The sequence below is a fragment of the Amblyomma americanum genome, chromosome 7 (assembly GCF_052857255.1).
Source record: "Amblyomma americanum isolate KBUSLIRL-KWMA chromosome 7, ASM5285725v1, whole genome shotgun sequence".
In the NCBI taxonomy this organism is placed as follows: Eukaryota; Metazoa; Arthropoda; class Arachnida; order Ixodida; family Ixodidae; genus Amblyomma; species Amblyomma americanum.
This window is the reverse complement of record NC_135503.1, coordinates 45,786,827-45,807,303: the sequence shown is the minus strand read 5'-3', so window position 1 is coordinate 45,807,303 and position 20,477 is coordinate 45,786,827. Positions and strand designations below refer to the sequence as shown.

The following is a 20,477-nucleotide window of genomic DNA, read 5'->3' as shown; positions in this document are numbered from 1 at the left end:
TCTAAAGAAGTTTTTGTAAGGGAAGAAACACCGGCTCGAATGAAACACCAGTGATAGCAACTTGGTAAGGGCACTTCAGTGATAGTGTGTGGGCTCTAGTGATAACAGCGTCTTAGTGAAGTTACAAGTAGTGGTTGTAGTGGCATAGTTCATGCTCCAGGCTGCAGACTGATTGCACAAAGGAACAGAAGGTAAAGTAGAATGCTCTTGCATTTCCTCTGCATCAGTCCAGGTGATCGCTCCTCAATTTTTTGCTGTGCATAGCACTTCATTACACCGAAACACGATTACCACTCATTGAAATGTTTCGAAATCTAGTCCTATAGTTTATCCTGCACTACTGCCTCTGCAAACTGAAGTGCGAATTCAACCCAGAGCTTCAAATGTATGTCCGGGAAAAAAACTTCCGTGTGTAGGCCTTGCGTATGCACGGCATGTTTCTTTGCAAAGTCGGTTACGAGCTCCCACACACTAAACACAAACGAGTAAAAAGAGAGTAAACTATCCTCTAGGGCACTCCCTTTTCTAAAGGGGAGTGCACTAGAGGACAGCTTAATCCTGTTTTACTTTCGTACAGGTGTATTTCTGTTTAAAGTGCATATTACGGGTGAAAGAAAAGGCTTGATGCGAGAAGTCTTCGTTTACTTTCGCAATATAGACACTACCTGACCAGTGCTGGTTGCTCCGCCCCAATTCACTCGTTGCCATTAGAGATAATTTGTGGGCTCCGTCATGCGTCGCCTCTTGGGTCCACTGGCCATGTCGTCTTCCTTCACATCAACGACCGCATCGTCCACCTTGACCGGGGCCTGCGAGCTGGAAGCGGCTCCATGCTTTCCACCGACTTCTGGTGCGGCTTTGACTTCGCCTGAAGCGCCGGACATCTCGTACTGGGAAGATGATTCCAGGATCCTATTGTGTGCCACATCTAAAATAGCCAGCAGGTCTGGGTCTGCCGTGCCTCCCGTGGGGTCCAAGTTCGCAGAAGCGGAATCCTTGCCCGTTCTCTCCTGCTTGATGTCAGTTTTGGCGTTCTCCCATTCAGTTGGATATCTGCATGGATGTACTGTGGTTGGGAGCTAGTCCTTTTAACTTACATTTAGTATTTTTTTATTTATTTTGTTTAATAGGTATACCCGCATTACGTATACGAAGCAGCTGCTTCGTAGCCGCTTTGAACGGGCAATAAGGAGTTGCGCTCCTAACCTTTGCACTTGTAGTGCATCACGACGTCTTACCAGCTCACCAAGTTTGTGTGAAGACTTTGAAGGTGACCTTGGCAAAATCTAGAATATCCACAGTCCATGCAGAAATAAAATGAATATCGCCCCAACAGGGTTTCGAACCCGCGGCGGCGCGATCATATCAGCTTCGCTGGCTACTGCACGAGGGCACTACGCTATCGAGCACGACCGGAATACTGAAACCAAGTTATTAAAGGGACCCTGAAATGATTTTGATGTTCATATTCCTATGCAATAAATCTACAGGTTGTCTTCATGAGTATTCGAGCCAAATTTAAAATCTATGCATGGACCTTATATATAATTTACCAATTATTTTTACAAGTTCCTGCTCGTGACCGATAAGGGCGACACTTCACCGCGCGTCCTTAGCCTCGCCGATGACATGAATAACAATCTGGGCGAGCCTTCTCATTGGTCGTGCCTAATTGACGTGGGCGCTGTGGAGTATGAGTTGAGAGGAGGACCATAATTTTTTTAATCGCCGATATCTTCGGCGTTAATGAAGCTAGCTTATTATTTTTTTTTGCGGTGTTGTGACGAGTGACAGAATGTCGATCGCTCGCGCGCTTTTCCTAACCCAGTAAATACCGTTTCATGGCCGCTTTAAAAGGGCTCTGAAAGGGGCTTTAATAAAGTTGCGCTAAGCCTGGGATGTAAAAGCACGTCGCTTCACGAATATTTTCGAGCAACAATTTTATTGCGCTTTGTAGAAAATGAATTATCTGTAGTCAAAATTTGAATTTCAGCGTCTTCGCGCCTTTCCCTCTCCTCTCGCTGCTTTTATTCACGCTGGAACGTCGGCGCTCCTCCGATAGCCCCGCCTCCGGGGGCGGAACCCTGACCCGCCGTAGCTACACGGTTCAATGGCCGCGGCCGTGGTAGCTGCCCGACGTTTGAACGACTAACCAATAGTCTTGCGAGCAACGGAGGAGGGTGCGAGCATGAAAATGTCGCCGGTAAGGGCTCGCTAACTTTCGCGCGTGGTTGCGGGTTCTCCGCTGCGTGTAGAAGCGTATAATTTGGCTCAGGTGTTCATGACAACACAACGCAGTGATTGAGCGAGTTCATGCGCTCCCCTCGGAAATGTATTTCAGAGCCCCTACCGCAATGCACATCCACAGAGAAGCTTTTAGCACTAGGACTTCATAACAACTTTGAAGAACTGAGAGAGGCACCCAGTTGCAGAGACTACAGCAGACTCCGTCTGGCAGGGAGCTTCTGCAGAAGTTGGGATGCAACGAACAAATACAAGAAATCCAGCGAACCGCGACTATCCCGGACGGCATACGGGGCACAATTAGAGTGACCCCCATCCCCAAGAACATGGACCCCAACCTACACGAAGAACGCAGAAAGGCGAGAGCCGATTACATCCAAAAATCACTAGCCCGCCAGACAACAACGGTGTATGTGGACGCAGCCACATACCACAGAACGACGGGACAAAACAACCCCAACGCGGTAGCGGCTGTGATAAACTCGGACATGCGGGAAATCATCAGCGCGTCGCTACGGGACTGCACGGTAGTCGAGGCTGAAGAAGTGGCCGTCGCTCTAGCGGCAGCGGAGGGCTACCGGACTAAGCGATCCTTAACAATACTAACCGACTCTCAAACGGCATGCCGAAACTTCATGTTAGGCAGAATAGGTCACAGAGCGCTCCGCATACTCCGCTCTGGGGACCGACCCAAACAAAGCACAGAAGAAGAACCAATAAAACATATGATGGTATGGACGCCGGGACACGCGGGAGTGGAAGGCAACCAAGCGGTCGACAGGGTAGCTCGAGGGTACACTTTTTACCGAGCTCCCCCCACAAGCGACCTCGAGGAAGCCGAACCTGTCCCTAGAGATTACTCGGCAATCTTAAACCACTACAAGGGCTGCAGGAAACGGTACCCCCCACCACATACATCTCCAGGGAAGACGCCGTCGCCTGCAGGCTGCTACAGACGGGCTCATACCCGAATCTAAATACACTCAACAAAATACAACCCATTCAATACACAGACAAATGCCCATGGTGCCATGAAACACCGACGCTCTATCACATAACGTGGGCCTGCCAGAAAATAGAGGTGGCACCAAAAATACCAGAGTGCGGAGCAATGGTAAGGAATGCTCTCCAGCGACCGTCAGGACGTGCAACTTGGGCTGATCCGGCGAGCACAGCTGGCAGCGACATCCAGCGGAGCCCTGGACTAGGGGCAGACGATCATTGCTAAGAAGACGGACGACACACCTGACTCCGCCAAATTGCTCACCTACTCTCTAGAACTCAATAAACGTTTTCCTTCCTTCAGAGCCCCTTTAAATTTAATCGAAGAGCGCGAAAGCCGCGAGGACAAGAGGAGACCAGACGGGAAGCGCCCCGTCCATCTCTTCTTCCCGTGCTTGGGTCTCTTTTGCACTTTTGTTTTCAGTACAAGGTAAATCTATTCAACAAGGTGTTCTCATCTTCATAATCATCATCATCACCAGCCTGACTGCGCTAACTGCAGGACAAAGGCATCTCCCATGTCTCTACAATTAATCCTGTCGTGTGCCAGCTGCGGCCACCCTATTCCTAATCTGCCCACCTTATAATCTGCCCACCTAATTTTCTCCTGTCCATTGCTACAGTTGCCTCCTCTTGGAATCCAGTCCGTTACCCTTAACGACTGTCGGTTATCTTGCCTTCGAATTACATGTCGTGGCCAACCCCATTTTTTCTCCTACGCTCTAAATGCTACAGGAGTTGCAATCAAGTACACATACTAAACTGTAGAAGACGTGGAGTGTGATTGACTGGAACAATTGGCAAGGTAGCGCGGTAGCGTCTGAGCAGACAACAGTGGGCGTCTCTCCGTCTGGGAAGAGCTACCCTTGCGAAGCTTATCACGCTCGATGACTGGGGGGAAGGGGGGGGGACTGAAAATGTGTTCGAATCATGCTACGTTCGAATTACGGAGCGCCTTTTAAATGGACATTGAGGACAGTTTAATCCAATTATTGTTCACAGTAAACATTTCTTTGAGTCTTTCTGGCTGTGTTGACGTTTCCCCGGCAGCAAAAGACGCATTTAACGGCGAGAAAAATTGATTTAAAAATTTTCCCGCCAATCTATTCGTGACGTCGCTACGGAAAAGAACGGATTGTACTGTTTTGTAGTGAATGTTGGTGTAGCGTAGCCTTTGAGATCCGCGACCAAAATTCGATGTCGGCGAACGCATTTTACTTGCGAAATCGGCTGGTGATGGCGACTCTATTTTTTTTTCTTTTCTAGCTTGTAAAAGCTCTGTTTTCTGTGAAAAAGACATCCCAGCAATTATAACGTGGTACTCCATCATCATCATCAGCCTGACTACACCCACTTCGGGACAAATGCTTTTCTCATATCTCTCCACTTAACCCTGTCCTACTGTATTGATACAGGTCAACTTCTATAAGTTTACAGTGTCTACACTTGATGTTGACGAAAGGAAAGCGTTAGTTCGAATAAGCCGAAGATTCGAATTAAGCGGATTTGAGTTAGAGAGGTTCTATATTGGTGCCGTTCAGAGACCGTCAGCGTATAGCGTACTTTGCGTGGACGTAGGCGTTGAGGGCGCGGGACAGCTGGCTGCCTTCTCCGAGCAGCTGGCGCAGAAGATCGTTCCTCCGACGGGGTCCGGAGGCTGCGGCGCTCCGGCGCACTCGGTTGCGTACAACGTAGTGCAGGTCGAGGCCGTGCTCGGAAGCTCGGGCTGGCTTCACTTCGGACGAGCGCAGGCTGCAGACGCCCGTCGTGAGCGCGCCGCTGCCCTCCGGCTTCACGCACATCTCGCGCGGCTTGCAGTCGCGGTTGAAGTAGCAGGATGACACGGCGGCCGGCTTCAGAGGCGCCGGTTGTCCTCCCCCGCCGTTGGCGTCGACCTCCGAATGCGTGGACTGCGCGGTACGTAGCGTTCATAGTATTAACAAGGCGGATTTAAAGTGGTGGCGAAGGCTCGGCCGAAAAGTGGTTTAGCGCGACTGCAGCACAACCAGAGGATGGGGGGCAAAACACTCATATAAAGAAATGATAAAGCTACAAAATTGGAATGTAATCTGCCAATAGAAAAGAAAAAAATATATTAGCACCTTGTTTTATGAAAGAGGTAAGTCATTTTATTAAAACCTGGCAAATTTTGTATTTTTGCAACACTCTTGACCTGCCCCCTATTCATGAGTGTGCGGTGCATTACAGCGCGTCTTTGCAGGCCTTGTTTCGATACCCGGCTAACCCGGCCACAGTGGACTACGAAACATGCATGCTTCGCCAGTGTCTGGAAGTGTTGCTGCCTTTCTATGCTGCTCCTCCTTTACCAGTCACTTTCATTGCGTTCCCAATTGCACATTAACAAGGCCATAACTAGCAGGAACTCGAGCACATTTGACTGGCAAAGGTTGGGGCGCGCTGAAAGGCAGCAACCTTCGAGAGGTACGGGCTCGAAAACGCGGATTCTACAGAAAGACCGCTTTATAATTCGCGCCAAAAGCATACGTATGCGTGACGTCATTCTACGTCACGTTTGCGTAGTTTGCCCCCCAAAATCCAGGGGGCGCTGGAGTGCCCACGAGCCGCCATTTTTTGGACCAATGGGCGTCTATGGAGCCTTCGCTACCAGTGTACATCTACCTTGGTATTAACGCGACAACGTTAGAGGCTCCGTTCTCCAGAAAATCCGGCGTCCGCGTTGGGGGCGAAAAATCACGAGCATGGATCCGGCAGGTGTAACCTAGGAGGCACGTGGGCCGCCTAGTTCACGTGACCATGCGGCGTCATCACAACCTTCCTACCGTATAGTGAACTGCCTACCGTGGCAGGTGGCAGTTAATGATTGCGAAGAGCAACCTGGGTCGCACAAGGCCCACCTCTGGGAGCACCTGCCATTGCAGGGCAGTGGCGCATCGCTTAACAGCTGCACCACTGCGCCAGGAGGGGTATGAGGACTCCCAGGGATCTATGAATGCAGAGAATGACTTCTGCATATATGGGAATTAACCTATAAACGCTGTCGCGTCATACCCTTAAGGCGGACCTTAAGCGTCCCCTCCAATTTTTTTGCTAGCCTTTAAGTGTCTGACAGTTCAGTAAGTACCTCCAGGATGCAACTTTTGCAGGCTTTTCTTTTCAAGGACATTGGTAAGCTGAGCTGTCCATAGCCTGATAGTGCCTGCTAAAAGCACTCTAACCTACTCTTTTCTCAATGCGAATTTCATTATTATCATCCAGATCTATGGTCACTCCTGGCCTATAAATAGATGAACCTCTCATTGCTACCGGTACCTCGATATGTGTTGAAGTGAGGAGGTAAAACATAATCATGAACGAGCAATGCTGGTATAGATTGCCACTCTTGCCGCGTCGAAATTAGTCGATATCCCACGCGATGAGCCGCATTGTTGGTTGTGTTTTAAAGACAAAGATATCGAATAGGCGAGTTGGCGAATATTAACAACAGTGCTTTTCAGACGAGGAAAACACAAAACACGAAAGCTATGTTGTGGGCATGTTTTACAACTCTAGTTGAGACAACATTCCATTAAGAAAAGTGTTTCTTTTGACACATACAAAGGATAGTATGCGGGGTGTTTCATCTAAGGCTTTCCACAATTTTAAAAAGTAGACTTTTTGAGCTAGAAGAAAGATTTTTTTCTGTATAGCATTGTCAGCGGTGTGGTACATCAGAACAGAGCTAACACACTCTAACTAGCAGGCTGGTTAACCAATATTGAGTTGTTACTTTTTAACTATTACTGTTAGGTTTCTTAATTATTGAGCGGCGTGTAGCCCACCGTAAGTAATATCCATATTAGTTGTTAGAATTTCGTTAACACAGTTACCCTCGGCGCTGTGGCCCAAGAAATTTTTGCTAGATCGCACCAAAATACATGCGCTTTCGAGAAGCTTGCAGGCAAAGCAACCTCTCCAGTGCATGTAAATCGTCGAAATAGGCAAATTTTGGCAACAGCGCCGAGGGTAACCGCGTTTTTGAAATTATAAAAAACTTATATGAATATTACTTACGGTGAATTACACGCTTCTAAATAACTAGGGAGCATACAAGAAATAGTTAAAAAGTTAACAATTCAGTATTAGTTAACCAGCCTGCTAGTTAGCACATCTTAGCTGTATTCTGGTGTACTACACCGCTGACAATGTTATGCCGAAAAAAGCGCTCTTCTAACTCAAAAAGCCTATTTTTAAAACTGGAAAGTCATAGGTGAAACACCCTTGTATACAGGGTGTCCACGCTAACTTTCGCCAGACTAAAAATATGCCGCGGCACTCTAAGACGACGTGACCAAATGCATGTTGCTGGCTACTGCATGGAGCAACTCGCACTATTTTTTGTGTTATGCTTAATCGCATAATTAGTAGAGAATAATTAATTAATCAACTTCGCAAGGAACGAAGATAGGCGAAAGAGTCCAATTAGAAAGCTGTAGAACGGTCCGCAAAACGTCCAATTGAACTGTTTCTCTTTCCATCTATTACGCATCGGCTTTTTTTCGCTCGCTGCAGATGCCCGCGAAATACAAATTGAAATACCACGTGACATGCCCGCTTGCGCGACGCGATTGCAGTGCTCTCAAACGTTCCGCGTAGGAACGAACAGATAATTTGGCCCGGTGTGCCGCTGCTTAAAAAGGTGACAGGGCTGCGACGCAGGCGCTGGGTGCGCGATTTACGCGAGCACAAGCGATAAGGACTGCGTCTGCTTGTCGCTATCAAGCGCCACAAGGGAAGCATACCGCTTGCCTATATCGCACAGCCAGCTGTTGCGTCGCAGCCCTGTCACCTTTTAAGCTGCAGCACACCGGGCTAAATGTTCTGTTCGTTCCTACGCGGAACGTTTGAGAGCACTGCAATCGCGGCGCGCAAGCGGGCATGTCACGTGGTATTTTTGTATTTCGCGGGCATCTGCAGACAGCGAAAAAAAGCCAATACGTAATGGATGGACAGTAAGAAACTGTTCAATTGGACGTTTCGCGGACCGTTCTACAACTTTCTCATTGGACTTTTTCGCGTATCTTCATTGCTTGTGAAGTTGGTTAATTAGTATCGACTAATTATACAATTAAGCACAACACAAAAAATAGTGTGAGTTGCTCCATACAATAGCCAGCAACATGCATTTGGTCGCGTCGTCTGAGTGCCGCGGCATATTTTTAAAACGTGGCTAAAGTTAGCGTGGACACCCTGTATATACAGTAAAACGTCGTTAATTCGGCCCTCGTTAGTTCGTAAAAGTGGGCAATTCGGACACCCCGTGCTGTGCCGTCAAGCGTACGTTCTACTCTATGCAATGAAACGTTCGTTAATTCGGACGAATTTGTCCGCTCTTCGTTTAATTCGGACATGCGACGGAAATCACATGTACCCATGACGCCAGAGTGTATAGGTGATCACGATGGTGAGTGGCCGACTTTTAAAAGTCTGGTCACTAAAACATAAGTGGCGCTGGTGTTCAGCCAAACAGTTCCAAGGCCCAACTCATCGCTGTGATCATCAGTCGAGAAGATCTCGACCGGCGGGAGGGGGGGGGGGGGTATTGTTCTTCATCAAATTCTTCTTTGTTTTCGTTGCGTCGCATACTGCTCTGTTAGCGTTCTTCTTGTCGTTACGTCGTGTGCGTATAACCACGTGAGATTTCTGTCGGCGCATGCCTAGGTGATCTGTATATTTGCTCGCTTTCCAGAGAATAAAGTCAGGTGAAGTTAGCGCTTGTCCTTCGTTCTTCTGCCGTGTGTGTGCGTGTTTTTTCGGCGCCACTGTTTTCCTTTCTGGATCGAAATGAACCATCTAGCCCATATAGAAGTTCTTCTAAAGTATAACCAGGGTTTGGTTTGGTTCATGGTTTATGGGGGTTTAACGTCCCAAAGCGACTCAGGCTATGAGAGACGCCGTAGTGAAGGGCTCCGGAAATTTCGACCACCTGGGGTTCTTTAACGTGCACTGACTACGCACAGTACACGGGCCTCTAGAATTTCGCCTCCATCGAAATTCGACCGCCGCGGCCGGGAACGAACCCGCGTCTTTCGGGCCAGCAGCCGAGCGCCATAACCACTGAGCCACCGCGACGGCCTATAACCAGGGTTTGCTTTTTTATCACGGGGAGGGCGTTGATGCTCCGAGTGTCTCTGTGCTCTTTCATCCGACAGTGTGCTCACACTGTACCACTTGGCGGAACTGAGAAAAATGGTGATTGCCTCGCAAATTTCTCGCATCAAGCGATCTACGATTACAGAATTTTTTCCTCTATGAAATAAAGGCACGTTGATGCGGGACACTTTGTTACGGTTTCTCTTCGGTACCCCGATAATTCGACATTCGGTTAATTCGTACATTTTCCCCGATCCCGTGAAATCCGAATTAACCGGGTTTTGCTCTATTCGATGTCAGAAAAGCCGGCTGAATATAGTCAATGAGCATGTAAAGATGTGGCCCCCGTGTTCAGGCAGCATATGATGCTAGCTACGCAGTTAACGAAAGACTATCCGCTGCTGCCCGGTGCATTGCTCTGCTTTGGGGCAGAACAGCAGGCTCACAGGAGCATAGCAACTGACTGAATCCATGCCGGTTCAGGAGAACACTTGCCGATGCACCTAACAAGAAACGAAAGACATGGAAGGCAATATGAAGGTTAAAGCAATATACCGGGTGTTTCATCGAACACTTTCAAAAATTCCTGAAAATACTGGGTTAAATATAGCAAAAAAAAATAGGTGTAGGATCACACTCTGCCCCGGCGGACACAATATGCTGCAAAACCCTCTAATTATCCAGTTAATTAACAAAATCACACTAACTTCTTAATTGTCGTAGCTTGGTGGCTAGTCCTGCTGTGAACAAGACGATATCATATCAGTTTTTGAAACCAAGAAAAACTCAATTTCTAGAGCCCTGCGGTGCGAAGAAATCCGACGCTTTTTCCCCGCACAGGACCGAAACTGAGCGCACGAGGAGCGCCGGAAGTACGGCGTAAGCGAAGCGTCCGCTGATGACGTGTCGTAGTGAACGCAGAGCCCAATTCTAAACGCGTGTGCTAACTTTCCTCGCTAGAGAACCTCGGCGCTCAGCCTAGACTGCGGCCGGCGTTATCGACTGCTTCGTCGCTCGGAGTAAGGAAAACTATAGTCATCGTCTGCTACGCGGCCCCCGCTTTTGGGAACACTGATAAGCACACCTGGCGCTCTGCCTGCCTGCTTAACTCTGGAAAAGCTTTAAAAGCTTTTTTATTTTCGTCTCTAGCTTCGCGAAAGGGATAAAGGTAATCTTCTCTGACAGTGTGCAGATTACTGTTTAACGTTAAATAGTGTCAGTATATCGACATGCATGGCATTATTTCTGTCAAGCATCTATTTCTTTTATGCGGTATCGGCTTGACTGCTGCAATAAATGAGAATGCCTTCGTAGATTAAAAGATTCCAACAGAAAATGTTGCAATTTTTGCACCAAGGTGCATGCTTCGTACCGGCTGGCTCATTACGGTTGCCGTGTGCTGGATCAGACACGTCCCGTGCTGTAAGAAGTGCTAGTACTTAATTAGGAAATCTTTTCCGCAGATGTTTAGCACATTCTAGTTGTATAACAAACAGGAATGAATGAAAGCTGTACCTTTTATGGATTCAGTCGGCTGCAGCCCCACTTGGACACTCCAGGAAGGAACTAGTATATGTGATGAAAAGAAGCCGTTTTCACATCACGTATTCAAAATGCTTGCCGTCCATTGCGATGCACAGTAGAATGCAGTCTTTGACGGAATTCACAGCATAAATGAGAATCTCTCGGAGAATCTTTTCAATTGATATCTTGATACACTCCTTAGGTAACAGTGGTAACAAGTCGGGCGATCATGGAAACCATCCATTGGTTGGGAAAGGTGCTCTCCAGGAAATGGACTGCAGAACAGAAAAAAATGTGGCGGGGCTCCGTCATGCTGAAACCACTTTTTTTTTTCAACCCGACCAGTGGTAGCTCTGAGACAAATTCAGAGACGGTGCCTTTTATGACGCAGTCTCTGTACTTTTTCCCGGTGAGGTTTCCGTGGATGAAGTAGGACCGACAATACGGCCGTCATAAATGCCACACCAAACATTCGCTGACCATCTTACTTGGTGCTTGTGCTTGCGAAGCCAATGTGGGTTCTTGTCGGACCAATAATGCGCATTGTGCAAGTGGACACTGAAGTCCCTGCAAAATTGGGCCTCGTCTGTCCAAAGCACTTTGTGCACGAATTCCGGGTCTTCATCACATTTAATTAGGCACCAGTTGCAAAAATCAAGCCGTTACTGAAAGCCATTCGGTGTCAGTTCCTGGTGAAGACACACATGATAGGGGTGGTAGCTGTGTCTTGATAGTGACCTCCAAACTGATGCCGGGCTGGCTGCGTACGCGTTAGCGATTTCCCTGACACTTGCTTCTGGCCTGACAGAAACGTACGCGAGGACATCCATCAATGTCAAAATCGGCGGTTGCGCTTTCTGGTCTCTTCCTTTTCTGAACATGAATTGATTCAGTAGACCTAAATCGATTAAATATCGATACGAACGTGGGACGAGTCGGCACACGATGACCAGGATGTTGGGCAGCATACAGTCTGGATGCCAGCTCCGCGTCCATTTGAGCGCTCACATAAGCGATCACAATGTCCACCTTCTCAGCAGTGGAGCATTGGGGTTGCACTGGCGCGGCCATTCCCACAACTCACACAATGTGGCGTGACGTTTCAATCCTAGGCGGCACTTCCACACATTCAAGTGATTTGAAACACTGGCACTGCAATGGCCTTGACACACGCGCACCTCCAAGACAAGCAACTGAAGTGCAAACGGCTGCGCTCTATCGGGAAACTGAAGCTAGCACGCGCTAACACAACCGCAAGAACAACTAACTGCCCGATAGCACAGAGTCACTGCCGTGCAAGCTCTCCTTGCCACGCTGACAAATCTTTTCTTTCTCGGAAGTGGTTCCTGATGCGCAGCGATTGTAAGAAAACAAAAGATCACCTAGTGAGTCAACAAATTCATGATGACGCACAAAAACGAGCCCGTCGGACAGCCATTCCAGAAGTGGCGCACACACACAAATAAAAAAAAAACTGCAGATGCTCCCCCATCAGGGCTCTCAGAATGGACGCTCCCGTAACTGACGATGACTATAGTTTTCCTTGCTCCGAGCGACAAGCAGTCGATAACGCCGGCCGCAGTCTAGGCTGAGCGCCGAGGTTCTCAAGCGAGGAAAGTTAGCACGCGCGTTTCGAATCGGGCACTGCAATCACTACGACACGTGACCAGCGGACGCTTCGCTTACGCAATACTTCCGGCGCTCCGCGTGCGCTCAGTTTCGGTCGCTGCAGGGCTCTAGCAATTGAGTTTTTCTTCGTTTCAAAAACTGATATGACATCGACTTGTTCACGGCATCCAACTTCCAATTCTGACTAACCACCCTGCTACGATAATTAAAAAAAAATTCGTGGGGTTTTGTTAATTATCTAGATAAATATATAAATAGAGGGGTTTTGCAGCATATTGTGTCCGCCGGCGCTGAGAGTGTGATTCTACACCTATTTTTTTTGCTATATTGAACCCAATATTTTCAGGAATTTTTGAAAGTGTTCGATGAAACACCCGGTATGGGCTCCGTGCGCTGGTATGGTGGCGCCAGCAGCGACCACGTCGCCAGCGCCGGCTCGTGGCACTCGCCGCGTTAACCGGACGCCCAGTCACGACCGGTCTCTCGAAGGGAGTGCGCGCGCGCCCATCTCGAGACTGTCCCTGGCGGCCCTGAGCCTTCCTCCATGCCCGATGCGTTCGCGCCAGCCCGGAGACGCGCATTGACCGCGATGCCATTCTGAGTGAACGCCTGCTTCTCTGCGGATTTCAACGCATTCAAAGCCTTGACGCCACCACTGCTGCATTTCGTTTCAATTGCTTTCAGGTTGGGCTGATTACTCATTCCAAGCAACAATGATTGTTTTGCATTCCCGACGGCTCTGCAATATCCGGCAGTGCAGTTCAGCTTATTGAGATTAATTATGTACCTTTACAGTTTGAGAAACAAGGCTCTGACTCAAATAATGAATTCAGCTATGTAATTCACATCCACTGTGACATCGACTATATGAATGGTCGGCTAGAATGGCGAAAAACGCAAACTTACAGCACATATATATCAGATGATAGTGCTCTTTATCCTGCAGGGTCGACACTGCTTTACTTTTTGTATTCCTCTCAGAGAAGCATAGCTCTAAGCATACAAAAAGACGATGAGTTTCTTCCTAAGTATCTTCCACAGGACTTTCATCTCAAGAATTTCATGAAGGCACCAATTACATAAATTAATTGGCCGTATTTCTCTTTTGGTAAATACTAAACTATAGAAAGGCCGCCGCGGTGGCTCATGGGTTATGGTGCTCAGCTGCTGACCCAAATGACTCGTGTTCGATCCTGGTTGTGGCGGTCGCATTTTGGTGAAGGCAGAATTCTAGAGGCCCGCGTACTGTGCGATGTCAGTGCACGTTAAAGAACCCCAAGTGGTTGCAATTATCTGAAACGTCCTACTATGGCGCCCCTTATAGTCTGCGTTGCATTGGGACGATCAATCCAATTAAAATCAAGAGATTAATTCCCGAAATTAAGGGTTTAGTGATGTTGTGAAATCCAAGAAATATATATATATATATAGAGAAATTTGAACCACTCTCTATTTTTCTTTTTATTCGTCCAGAACAGGATCTGAGATCTCATAAATGCAACAAATAAAGATACAGAATTTTAAACCAGTGAAGGAAATAAAATGATGCAAATAAATACACAAAAGCTTAGCTAAAACAATATGAAAAACGACATAAGCACTCTCAGAAGTACGCCGTCGCTCCCACAGCATACACACACACACGAAAAAAAAAAACTAGAAATAAAATTGACACGCTGAACCACCGATGAGCATAACAAATGAAGACTTAAACTTCAGATGCTAGCTCCAAGAACTTCATCGTAGACCACTTCCTGTGACTGACTGAGCGCATTCCTTCGCTCTACATAAAGACAAAGGAGCTCCTGTCCTACCAGTGATGGCACGTTCAAAACACCCCAGTCAATGTAAACCCTTTCCCAGTTCACATATGAATTTAATTCCACAGTGCATTCATTTCTAGCAGACCCTCTGTGCATGAGCGAGCATGCACGATGTCCAAGGAAAGCGTTTAAATATATTCAGTACCTTGACTGCAGTGTGTTTATAGCTGTTATGACATTGGGTAAACACAGCAGTAGGTAAAGCACCCATAATTATCCAGGTTTGTTTTCGCCTTCGGACGAAACACCTTACCGCTCGCCTCGCTCACTGCAAACTGAACCAGAGAGCTGCATTGGCTGCGTCCGCCTTTCGCCACCGCTGTTAACCAGGTGGCGCCACTCGCGCGCGCCAAACTGCAGCGCACGGAGCAGCTAGGGAATGCTCCTGCGAGGCCCCTGCACTCGGGTGCCCTGCTTTGTTTAGACTTGTCTTATTTGCATCTATGACCTTGTTTTGAGGCGAGTCGGTTTTTAATGACAAGGTGATAATGTAACAAGAGCTTTTTATCCTGGTTCTGGCATTGTTGATGACCATGAGCGGCGCGTGCGTTGTTGCCTCGTCCTTATCAATGGGCAGGGTGAAAGTAAACAAAACGAAAAAAAGTGTTACATTATCTAGCCCCTTCTTACCTTAGATGGTATCGACGGCGGTTACTAAAAACAGTCCGTGTGACGCCCATACTGTTGCGCAGCTTGTGCGGCAAGAATGGTCTCTGCTCCCAAGTTCATATCAAAGGGTAGTTATTTCTGCTCCAATTTAAACAACTACCGCTCTAAAATGTTTTTCCTCCTTTTCTGTTCCAAAAAAGACCTTTATAGTTTATCGGGGTTTAACGTCCCAAAGCGACACTCAGGCTATGATGGACGTCTTTTAATTAACAAAGAGCTTTAATTTCTCAGCTCTTTCACGGCACTTCACTAAGTGTCCATCATCCTGTAGTTCAGAAAAAAAAAAGAAAATTCTGCCATGTTTTCATAGGGCATCATGTTACCAATGCCCTGTTTGCGCAGGATAGCTCCTGTCAACTTTTCAGATTAGATCTTAAATATTTTAACTATATTTATAATTTCTTAACTAGTATGTAATTGCTGCTGATGAGTATGTCGTAATGTCATAATACTTGTCTGACCTTTTCGTGCGTCGTTATTATGTTGTTAACTGCTACATACAGAATGCTAGCAAATTTCTTTTCAAAATCAGAATCAGTCTTTATTTGTTAATATATTTCATACGTACAGTATATCATGCAGATGGAGGTCCCGAAGTCAAAAACTGTAATGGGAACTCCTAATCAAATACATCGTGTAAAACATTTAACAACTGCGACAGATCAGATGAATATGAGAAATTGAATATATACATATGAGGTACAACAAAAAAGAGATGCATGGGAGAGAAATAAACACTATTAAAAAGCTATTACAAAGGACCACTGAAACATACTGAATTATAACAAAGGTTAGGAGGCAGTGCAAAGTACATGTAATAAGAAAAGGAAACGAATTAATCACGATAAGGGCTCTTGGCTAAAAATTGATGGTTTAAAGTGTGCTTAAAAGATGAAGATTGAATGAGCATTTTTTTAGTTCTATTGGTATAGTATTCCAGACAGCAACTCATAAGAAATGAATTGCCTGTTTCCCGTAATTGGTGCGTACTTTAGGCAGGGCAATATTGTTATTGAGTGCAAGCCGGGTTATGTTGTCGTTTACAAGATAACACTGTGGTATGAGTGGAAGAGAGATTATATTGTTGACAAGTTTGTACATGAGAATGACAAGAGAGTATCTAAAAAGCTGTGATACGGAGAGGATGTTATGATCCTGTAGAATAAATGCTGCATCGATGTAATAAGAACTGTAGATAAGTATACGAATGGATAGAGGGTGTTATGATCCTGAAGAATAAATGCTAGATCGATGTAATAAGAACTGTAGGTAAGTATACGAATGGCTTGATTTTGAATTATCTGCAATCATATTAGATGAGTAGCATACGTGGTTCCCCAGCATACTATACAGTAACTGCAGTGTGAGTGTATAAATGCGTAATATAAGGATATTAATGTGCTGTCAGAAAAGTATGGACGGGCTTTAATAAGGGTTCTCAAACCGTATGCCAATTTCTTCTTTATATTAATTGGTTATGCGTTTATGAAACTTCAGATTGCTGGCCAAATACACTCCCAGAAATGAGGCGAAATCGCTAGCTTCTATGAGATACTGACCAATTGAGACAGGAGGAATGGAAAGTGATCGACTGGCGTTGATGTGATCTGAAAACAACGAACTTCGTTTTGCTAGAATTGATGGTCAAACTGTGTTGATTGCACCAAGATGGAAGGTTGTCCAGGTCATGATTTAGTTTTGATAAGATTAGTAACGCTTTAATCTAAGTTATAAATTGTGGTGACGTCAGCATATAATATGCAGTTGGAGGAACCGAGGCACTTTGGTAAGGTATTAATATAAATTAAACATAAGAGGGGACACAGAATAGAACCTAGTGGTACGCCTAAGTTCGTAAACACAACATCAGAGTAGACGTCTGAAATAGTGACAGTTTGTGATCTATTTTGCAAGTAATTTTGTAGAAATAATAACGGGGGGGGGGGGGGGGCAGGAATACCAATTTCTTCTAGCCTAGTGAACAAAATTGGATGATTAATGGCGTCAAAAGGTTTCGACAAGTCAAGACGGCTCCTGCAAATTTTCCTTCATCAATGGCACGCTGCTAAAAACGTATTATTTTCCTGCAGGCACCGCTTCTCTTACTTACCCAGCTTCGTACTCCCCGTTTTCAATCGATATTCCAAACTGCGCTGTTATGTATTCGAAGTAAATAAATTAACATACATACAGTCTTGGCTGGAATTCTTCAGGTCATGGGGTTTCCTTTTAGGTAGTATAGTCGGACATTTAACGCATCCATGAAACTCGGAAAGCATTGAGGGTCTTCCTATCTCTTCGATAACTTACAACTCAGAGTGTGCCGCATACCAGAAAATTCGATAGCAAATTCTGCGGCCTGACGATTTTAATTAAGACAGTGAGTGTGCTTGCATGCATGCATGAATGCATGCATGCGCAATGAGCATGTACTCTTAATCATGGTAACGGACGTTAACTACAGCAAGCAATTATTATGCAATTATTATGCGAAAATTTATTGCCACTAGCTTCGATTCAGACGCGGGAGAGCCCTGAATACGTTACATTTCACTGTTTGCCTTAGCAAATGAAGCTGGCGACAAAATAGGCTAGTCGCCAAGAACTCGCCAAAATCTTAAATTAGTGAAAGCATTGCCGGGGGGCGGGCTGGGGTGCCTCTCCTTACCTCCACAGCGAAAGATGGGTTAGAATGGGATGTCAGGAAATGGAATTGAGTTGTAGGGAATGGTTATGGAATTGGATTTGTATTGGGGAAAGAGAGTTTTTCGGTAAATGACCCTGATTGAATCGAGCTCCTTTGCAGGTCTCAAGGGAGAGGGAGATTAGGTTTTGAGGCAGTGAAATGCGCAGTAACTCTCACTTCTCCGCGGATACCTCAACCGCGCCGTAAAGGAAGGTAGGAAGGTGGTAGTGAAAGAAGAAGGGAAAGAGGCGCCGCATGTAGAGGGAGTGTGCCCGCGTTCTGCTCGATATGCAGACTTCGACCCTAAGGCGTACTCCCAGCACCGCTGAACGTTTACCGGGGTCTCTGACCCATCGAAGTCAGGCAGCCCGAACAGGGACCATGATTTGAGGAGTTCTCCCTCAAGCCAGGTTCCAGCAGACCGACTTTCCCCTGGCACTAAGCTTGTGTTTTCACACGACATAGGGAGTGGCGCTTCGGCGCTTACTCCGAGGTACTCGCGTCAACGACGCGAACTCTTATGGTTTTCGCAGGCCACTCGTTAAGAGAGGAATGAGAAAGGAACACATATAGCGGGGTCCTGACCGCACTGCCTATGGTACAACGGGCTCTTCGAAGGACAGGTGCATGAAGAGCACGAGCGGCTGTCCGGCGCCCAGCGAGGCGCTGTTTTCTTTTTTCGTGATTTCATATATTCCGCACCTACGCCGCGGCTGCCTTGACCCCCCTCGCAACACATCAAACTCGCTTCAGCGCTCCTCGCTACTAAAACCCCCCAAATACTCGCTACTTGCTACATGTTGCGCCGCCGCCGACGCTGCCTCGGTGCGCCCCCCCCCCCCCCCCCCAATCTCTGTCCCTCCCCTCTGTTCCACTCACTGTTCACCTCCTTTTCGCGGAAGCCCTACTACAACTACGTGAAATTGAGGCACTAACAGCTGTTACTGTATGAGAGAGATAATTATCTGATGCCGGCTCTTCTCTAAATGGGAGCTCGCAGATTTTGATCTGTGCATTGAGTAAATGCGCACTCTAAGTGAATTTCACAAGGTGCTGATCTTTCTAGTTACTCCCAGGGTAATTTTTTTTTTCAAAATTACGCAGAAAGTTGTCTTAGAAGAAGGTTGTATAGAAAATAGTCTTCAAGAATAATACGCACATATCCGCCTGCTATACGTAATTTGCGTAAAATCACTTCGGAATTATCAACAAACGATGAGCGCAGACATCGGATCAACTACTAGGTTTATTGCTCGTACACATATCATCTAACATATAGGCAGGAGTATTTTCAAACGGTAAACCACAGCAACATCTATTGTAACGTAGGTATTGGTTTCAGTGTCCGTGTATTGGTTTGTCTAGTGTTTTCACTTGTGTATATGTGCTTCGTAGTTGGATAGTCAGTGTCACGTGATTTAATCTTATAAGTTACCGTGCCCAGGTCTAATAAAGAGTTCCCCGTTATCACTCGACCAATAGGCTTCCTGCCTGTTCCTCCAGGTACGGGCCCCGGACCCCAACTCTACGGTTTCACTACCAGCAAATTTCATCAGCCGTTCCTGCTGCACGTTTAGAAAAAAGTAATTGCAATCCGAACACGCGACTGACGTAAAATTGAGCAACAAGATTCCATAATGTCGTCAGTGCAGAAGCACCCACTCGTGTTTCTGCATACACCCAAACATATAGTATACCGTATATTTAGTTGTAAATGCAAACTATTGCCGGCGATGATAATCGCGCACTGTACCTTAGCTTCCTGTGCAATACTGCTTGGGACTTGTTACAAACACTGCTTACATGCCACTCAAGTGACTATGTTTATAGGTGACTCACTGCTGACTTTTTGGAGAGCTCCTCCATGGCGATCTGTGGCCTTCGAGCCATCGAAACTCCTACCAAGGACGTCACGAGCATCAAGTCGAGGATCAGGGTGCACATGACTGGCATCTTCAGCGAAGGAAGACGGGCCGCAAGAAGCGCTCACGTATGCCTTTACTTCACGCAATTTTTGGTTTCTTCTTTCACATAGCACCGCTGTATAACCAAAGCCAGACTAATGCAACGTGCAAGAAGGGTTGCGTTCGATGTCAGACGAAGAAGACACAACTATGCAGTGAAGACAAGTTATTTTTGGAAAAGTTTCCTATTCCTGGGATACGATCATTGTAATCTAACATCCATTAGATAGTCATCATCATCATCATCATAATCATCAGGCTGACTAGGCCCACTGCAGGGCAAAGGCCTCTCACATGTCTCTTCAATTAACGCTGTCTTGTGCCAGCTGCGGCCACCGTATCCCCGCAAACTTATTAATCTCATCCGCCCACCTAACTTTCTGCCGCCCCCTGCTACGCTTGCCTTCTCCTGGAATCCACTCCGTTATTCTTAAGGACCAGCAGTTATCTTGCCTTCGCATTGTTGTTGTTGTTGTTGCCTCAAATACGATGGCACATACTCACGGTGGGGGATTGGCCTTCGCATTGCATGCCCTGGTCATTTCCCTTTCTTCCTTTTGATTTCGACTAGGATGTCATTAACCCGCGTTTGTTACTATGCCCATTATTCCCGCTTCCGGTCTCTACACCTATCATTGGATAGTATGCAGTGAAAAACATATCACGGAAGATGGACTGCACTGGACCGACTCAAGTACCCGGTGCGCGTCTAAAGACAAAGGAAGGCGCGCGCGATGCAAGAGAACCGTGTCAGGCAAGAAGAAATTCCACACTGTTTTATGTCTTGATGGACGAAATAATATAGCGTTTTTTTTCTTTCCACAC

General features: G+C 46.6%; 1 protein-coding gene across 1 annotated transcript; it reads right to left on the bottom strand.

The window, feature by feature from the left end:
* Positions 1 to 634: 634 nt before the first annotated feature.
* On the bottom strand, positions 635 to 19,707 carry LOC144099026 (uncharacterized). The gene is made up of 3 exons (XM_077632025.1): positions 19,528 to 19,707; positions 4,810 to 5,156; positions 635 to 1,053 (listed from the first exon to the last, which is right to left on the bottom strand). The coding sequence occupies exons 1-3, from the start codon at positions 19,639 to 19,641 to the stop codon at positions 708 to 710; spliced, it is 807 nt and encodes a 268-aa protein (XP_077488151.1). The 5' UTR covers positions 19,642 to 19,707; the 3' UTR covers positions 635 to 707.
* Positions 19,708 to 20,477: the final 770 nt, after the last annotated feature.